Source organism: Phyllosticta capitalensis (genome assembly GCF_038381095.1).
Source record: "Phyllosticta capitalensis strain CBS 128856 chromosome Unknown BKA78scaffold_10, whole genome shotgun sequence".
In the NCBI taxonomy this organism is placed as follows: Eukaryota; Fungi; Ascomycota; class Dothideomycetes; order Botryosphaeriales; family Phyllostictaceae; genus Phyllosticta; species Phyllosticta capitalensis.
The window spans coordinates 1,752,779-1,759,852 of NW_027117448.1; the positions used below are offsets into that span (position 1 = coordinate 1,752,779).

General features: G+C 57.6%; 2 protein-coding genes across 2 annotated transcripts; both read right to left on the bottom strand.

Annotated features, from left to right (window-relative positions):
* Positions 1–140: 140 nt before the first annotated feature.
* Positions 141–1,622, bottom strand: BKA78DRAFT_36212 (uncharacterized protein). Its single transcript, XM_066892455.1, has one exon. It carries the CDS (start codon positions 1,236–1,238, stop codon positions 267–269), a length of 972 nt encoding a protein of 323 aa, XP_066740801.1. The 5' UTR covers positions 1,239–1,622; the 3' UTR covers positions 141–266.
* A 2,802-nt stretch (positions 1,623–4,424) lies between these two features.
* On the bottom strand, positions 4,425–7,074 carry BKA78DRAFT_324375 (uncharacterized protein). Its single transcript, XM_066889281.1, has one exon. The coding sequence runs from the start codon at positions 6,842–6,844 to the stop codon at positions 4,844–4,846; it is 2,001 nt and encodes a 666-aa protein (XP_066740802.1). The 5' UTR covers positions 6,845–7,074; the 3' UTR covers positions 4,425–4,843.

Below are 7,074 nucleotides of genomic sequence, written 5' to 3' on the forward strand. Positions count from 1 at the left end.
CAGCGCCATTGGCATCAGTGGCTGAAGAAAGTCAAGCACCAATGATGGCGCCCAGACAATTTTTTCTCTCTTGACCGCTCGCCTTGCCGCCCCCAACCCACAGCCGACGCTTCGAGAAGCTCACACCACGTATCGCCATGGTCAACTTGCTCCGCGCGAAAACCACCCTGCCGTCTGCGCTGCGCTGCAACTCGACGGAGTTTTCCCCATCAACGTCTGTGCCGCCGCCAAAGTGTTCCTGCTGCCCGGCCCGATCTCTCAGTCGTTCACTTCTTCTCTGCTTGCCCAAGAAACCTCGAAACTTGCAACACCTTTGACAGCCGTAAAACGACTGCCAAAAAGTCTTGCCTTGCCCACTTGTTCCGCCGCAAGGCCCAGCAAAAATCCAGTGTGTCTGCCGTTGAGTTGGAGGCCCTGGTCCCTCCGCAATCCAATGCAACCCAGGGCCCCACACGACTTGCAGCGCCGGTCCACGGAGAAATGGCGGAGAGAGACAGAAAGGCCTGCGAAAAGTGGAGAGTCGTCGTCCTGGGAAGAAAAAAGGGGGGTGGAGGAGGATCCCACCACGTTCCACCGTCGAACGAGAGCAGAGCCTGCACTCCAGGTTTGTTCGTTTGCCGACTCCAGACTTCTCCTCCTTCTCCAGACCACAGCCCCCATTCCCCATCATCGCTCGCTTCCACCATCACACCCCCCCATCTTTTGCTTTCCCACCAAATCAGACCCTCGCACTCCCTCCGACGTGATTGCTGATCTGACGCGGCCGTGATACTCTTGCGAGGCTGTCGTTCGTGTTTCGCTCCCGGAATAAACGTCCAGGCCAGGCCAGGCGAGGCGAGGAGACTTGTCAAGTGCCGAAGCTTCCCCATCAACGACCTTCCCCAGCACCCCAACTGTCCCCTGCTCGCCATGCGATGCAATGCGATGCGACGCGACGGCCCAAACCCAAACGTGGCGCACCGTCTTCGGGCCCGGCGCCGTTCGTGACCTGCTTGATTGCTGCGACTTGCGACCTGTGACCTCTTGAGCCGCTTCCTTCTGAACCTCGTCTCCCTCTTTTCGGCTTGCTCCGCCGTGCCATGCAATTTCGCCATGGGGCCACGCGCGGTCTGGCCTGCCCCTTCGTTCTCTCCTCTCCCCAGCTCCCCCAAAATCCCCGCCTTCGGCCCATCCGCGATACGATTCTTCCGAAGTGTCTGGCAACCATGAGCCCACCCACTCCAGACGCGGACGCCCATGTCACGCGCGCGAAACGCCCGGGCACAGGCGCCTACGGAAACTGGTTACCGTAGCGGCGTTTTGCAAAGAGTTTTGCAACGGGAGATGCCGTGGCGCGCCTCAGAAAAATTTTTGCCGCATGCGTTGCCGCGAAAGTCGGCCGGTCGGCAACCACTTCAACACGAAAGGCGAAGCTATTCCCGAGTGCTGGCATTCCCGAAGTGGTAATTGGCGACGCGACCTGGCTTCGGTGGTTTGCCGATTCTGGTAATCCACGGCGTCTCGGATCGGAACTACTGGTCTGGGTGCGTCGTGTCGTCGGTTCGGCCAGGGCAGGGCCTTCGCGCGGGGTGCCTTGCTTGGTAGTGCCTTGACGCCTGTGCGGCCTCGTCGTTTGTCTCGCCTGGTCCACCAGTTGCTGTTGGTAATTGCTGGCGCCCGGTCGCCGTGCGAGGCCCCAAAACATCAACGCCCACCATGGGAATACGTTTCCTTCGTCTCCATCAAAGAGTCAGGATCCGACAGATTTTGCATCAGTTTTTCTGGTGGAGCGACCTGACAACAGCCTGACGCCGAGAAAGTGAGGCCTGCTGCAGGATCTTTGGCACGCGACGTCGACGCTCGGTCCGATGACGTTTCGAAATGACTTGGCTGCCCGGCGGAGCAATGTTGCGGAGTTTGCGGTCCCCGGCCGGGGAAATTGTGGGAAATGGCCAGCCGGAGATTGAGGGGACGTCGGGCACTGGAGACGACGGTCCTCGAGGACGATGATGATGATGCTGACGATGGAGCTGATGCAGTCAGTGAGGTAAGCGAAGCGCTCGCAGACAAATCAAGGAAGGCAGAGAATATCAACACGAGACGTGCTGCTTCAACTGCCCGACTTGGCAACGCGTGATGAGGAGTCGATGGTGATGATGGACGATTGACCCTTCAGCCCACCTCGCCTGCTCACCAACTACCCGTCGTAGCAATCGTGGGCCGCGGGCGACCGTCCCGTTGTCCGCATACGGGCAACATGGAACTTTACGCTGCCAACGGTGTCGACACTTCTCTCCACCGTATCCACGCTGGCGATTTGGGTACCGGTGAGCATCGCGATCGCTGGCGTAAGTACGTCATTGGAGGGTCCGGTCAGGGTAGGTCGTGACGTCTCGCTGGGGTCGGATCGGGATTTTTTGTTTGGGCTCCAGTTGTCTCGAATGATGTACGTCCTGGTTTCCCCAGCTCTTTTTCCTGCTTGCTTGCACCCTGGCTCGCGTAACGATGTGTTTTCGGATTCCTGTTTGCTGATGCAGTGAATTCTGCCGACCACTTCGACAGTGACGCCTGCTTCACGCATCGCATGCCTTCGCTCTGGTCCTAGTGGCCATGGCTGTTTGTCTGCTCATGACGATGTAAACCAACGATTGACTTGGGCGTAGGTGGTCGACAAAGCCATGGTTGCTTCGACGGCACTATACTGCATTGGTTAGGCGAGGTCCAAATCGGGACAATGGATAAAAGGTAGGAGAGCGGTACAAAGGGCTGCAGTGCACGACGGCGGCTATATATCTTGCTTACCTCCAAGGAGTCAGTAGTGACGTGCGATCCATGACAAGGCAGTGAGGTCCTGGTCAGCAGGGCGTCTCGGGCACCTGAACAGAGCGTCTGGCAGGGAATGGTCGACGAAGTGACAAAGGAACAACAGGAGGTATGTGGCAGCGACGCGCGGGCAGGGCAGCCCTATGTGTTATATGAGAGCAGCGGTGAGAGCGCCGCCCGCCAACCAAGCGCCCGCAAAGGAATGCTGGCGGACGGCTTACTTTTCTGGTGTGTGGGTGTGTGATGGGGTGGCCTAGCGCGTCGTGGGGTAGGTGCCGTGCCATGGGGCCCCTCATAACTCTGTTCCCTGCCGGGCAAACACCAACCGAGAACCCAACAACACACGCGCTTGGCCAGCTGACCGACCCCCTGGACTGCCGTGCGTTCTGCTGTCTGATTCCTTGGCCGCTAAGATTTCATTACTTGATGGAAGAACGCTTGCCGGCGTCGCAGTGAACTGCAGTCGACCTCAACCTGCTTGCTTGCTTCGGGACACTCAACAGCGACAGAGCCCGTACGCAAGCCACAGCCAGCCATTGCTCGGCCGTACACGACCCCCAACTACCCCCTTTCGTCCTTTCCGATGATTCAATTCAGCCTGAATAGCCCGCCTACCTGCCTGCGCTGTGCGGCCAGACCAACCATCGGCTGCAATGTCTTCTCCAGGCCGTTGGCGGCTGAAAAAGGCGCCGCGAAAAGCGCCACGGCGCGGAGGACCCTGACAACACGGGGGAATGCGTGTTGGGGAGGGGGACTTTTTTCGTTCCTTTTCGGAGACCATTTCCCAGATGTCTGGGGAAGCGAAAGGAAGGTGTTTGTAGCAACGCTACATCGCCGTTTGTCTCTACTCACTTTACCCTTGCACTTTCTACGCGTGTCGACTGTCAATTCTCTTTCCAAATTTCTTGCTCTTTCCTGAACGCCTCTGTCTTTCTATTGTTTTCTTTTGCTCTTTTTCTTCTGAAGAATTCCTTCATCCACGCACACTCGGTGGGACCATGATACGGCCCTTTGTGGCGCTCTCCCCGGACCCCAACACAGACCCCACGGGTGCGCCTTCGGCCCTACTTTTTTCGTTTGTCTACTCCGCGATTGGGTAGGTCCGATGCGCGTCTGGATGATTCTTTTCGCGGGCCTCCATCCGCATCCTTGGATGTCTCTTTGATACTGCTGCGAACATGTAGGTCTTCTGTTGCTGTCGCGTTTGTTGCTGAAGGCGCGCGGAGAATCAATCCCCGGTAAGCAAGTAGTTGTCCTGCCGCTCCTCTCCTCATTTCGTCGTTTCTGCTTCACTTCGACCTGCTGCATGTCCTCGTTATCAGAATTTGGACTCGACTCGACTCATGGCGCGACTGCCCCTTCGGCCATGTATGCATCGCGGCGCGGCATCTCCTTGTTTGCTGGCGTCGCGGTCATTTTCGGAAACCTGCGATGACTCGCAACTTCATCCCCTTCTCAATCCCTGACCATACAACAAAAACTGCTCTCCCACGGCTCGGAGGACTGGCGAGTCTACAGTGGATCGCAGAAGAAATGGCGACTGAAAGTCATTGCGGGGTGCTTGAATACTCCCTGTAGTTTTGCTTCCACGGGCTCAAACGTCCAAGTCTTGAGAGAGTAACTGTTTGATCACTTCCAACATACACGTGTCTTGACTTCAAAATTTGGGTACATGGGGTCAACTTTGCCAAACGACTAAGTCGAAGAATGCGATTGCAAGGAGCTCTCAACAGCATCTTTTGGTCCCTGGGAATTATGATCAAACCTTCGCCTGGCGGCTGCACCCGTCAAAGTCGGGTTAAAGTGAGTTTCTGATTTTTTCTTTTGTGCGTACAAAGCAAGACGAATTTTCCGTCGAGGGAAGCATCGAAACAAGTGTCATCCCGAAACTACCAGTAGTCATTTTCTGGGACTTCAAATTCGAAGTCTTCCAGCTCGGAATCACTTGAATACTACCCACGTGCAGTTGTCGCTCCTCCCCTTTTTGACACACTATTGTGCTTACCAAGCTAATACTTGACCAGGAAGCCTATTTCGGCTCTCACTTTCCTCGAACCCCATACGCAAACTCATTCGGCGCCGGCACGGGCAGCTTTGACAACTCGACCTCGACCTCTCGCATCTCATGACACGCGCAAGCCGGCGTCGCCCAGACCATACGTCCGACGACGCGGCCATCCTTGACGAGAATCGCAACGCCGTCCTTGTGCGACTGCGCATACTTCAACCCAGGAATCCTGTACGCGACGGCGCCGAGCATCTCGGAAAGGGGCTTGTACGGCGCGACGCGATAGACAAATCGGCCGTGGCAGCCAGGACACGCGATGCCCACGAGGGCTCCGGATAGGCCTAGGTGCAGCGTGCCGCCGTGGTGGCGAAGAAATTTGAGCGGCGCAAGGCGCTTTTTGGCGTTGAGTTCCAGATTGGAGAGGCCCATGGCCTCCGCGATCCAGCTGGCATTATGAGCCCCCCAAGGATGCTCAAACGGTACGTCGTACCGTAGCGTGAGCCGCTGCTTGAGGCCCTGGTATCGATCCTGGCGTGCCAGGCGGTCGAAAATGGCTTGTGGGTTCTGCCCGTAGAGACGTCCGCCCACAGTCTCGACAAACGCTTCAATGTCCGGTCCCGTAAAGTCGAGGACGAGCCGCGCGACGTATGAGAAGTTGAGAATGTCGGTCGGGTCCTGCTCGAAAAGGTCGTGGTAGCGGAATCGGCGCATGAAATGCACCGTCCCTATCTCCTCGCACTTAAGCAGGACTTTGTTGCCGCCGCGAGGAGTGATGCCGTCTACGATCACTCCCGGTGTGACGACTTGGTCCAGCCCCCAGGTGTTGACGTCGTTGAAACCAACGTGGAACTGCAGGTTGTCAGAGCCCTCTCTCACCCAATCGGGAATCATGAGCAGCGGACTGTAATCGCCACGCGCCATGCACACTCTTGCGACCTGCAGACACGCCTCCTGTGGATCGTTGCGCAGCTTTTCCACCTCGAAATTAACATCATGCAAGATACCTCGCAAGGCGTAGAAGAAGTCGCGCGCACGCGTCAACCGGCGCTTGGCCAGCAGGCAAAAGGCCATCGCAAACTCAGTGCTGGCGCCCCTCTTGACGTCCGTCCGCACCTGGCACAGGCCGCCCAGCATCCATGGCTTCAGGCTGCTGCTCCCTGGCCCAGCCAAGCTGTCAACCAAACGGCTGACGGCATGGCCATCGCCGTGCTCGCGAATCTCGCGCGCAAACACGCGATCCAGCTCCCCCAGGAACACGTTGCCCCCGGCGCCTTCGACGGCTCCGTCACTCAGCATCACGCGTAGTTCGGCGCTCTGTACGAACTCCATAGCCGTCCAAACCCGGCTATACCACGCCGCGTTGCAGATTTTGGCCATACCGGTAAGCCGCTCACGGCTGCTCTGCCCCTGGCGCAGGAGCTTGAGCGCCGATGAGTCAACGTCGTCGAGGTGGACGACGGTGTAGGCGGCGTGGGCGTAGAGCTTGGGGATTGCGAGGAGAATGCGGTCTTTCACGGCGGGCCGCCACTGAGGGACACTGATGTAGTCGTGCCAGAGTTCCAGCGGTGCTTCTCCATCACCATGTCCTCCTTGTCCGTGCTCTTGATGACTCCTTGTCTGCTTCTCTTTCGCCTCAGCATCAACCACGTCCCTGTACACGCGCACGGGCAGCTCAACCGCCAGCTTTGCTGCCACCTCTTCTTTCACTGCCGACTCGCCGCGCTTGTACTGCTTGTCTGCCACCGCGGCGTTCCACACGTGCGAGACGGTCACATAGCGCACTCCATTCTCTCGGATACAGTCAACATGCCTGTCATACAACACGATCTCATCGTCCTCCGCGGGAATGGGGATCTTGCGCGAGTACTTCTTTGATGTGGAAGAGGGAAAGCAGGAAGTGAGCGAGAACGTCCGCGCGAGGGCTTGCGGGTTGATGATGCTGCCACCGCAGACGAGGCAGGTGAGTGGTAAGCTGGGCTCGTGCTGCCAGAGGGTTTCGAGTGTGGGGCTGGCGGCTTTTGTTGCTGCTGCCATGCTGTCATGGACTCTCCAAAGTCCGCGTCAAGAAACGTCTTGGTTTAGGTCAATTGACTTGTGTGGATCCGCGGGGAAGAGTGAGATAGTAAGAGATTAAAAGATGTCAGTCTGTCTTTGCATTTGCGGATTTGAGGAGGTGGAGAAGTTGAGTAAGACAGGGCTGGCAGGCTGAGTTGGCGCATGCGACGCGAACCGCTGCGATCGGATCGGATCGTCATGACATGCGC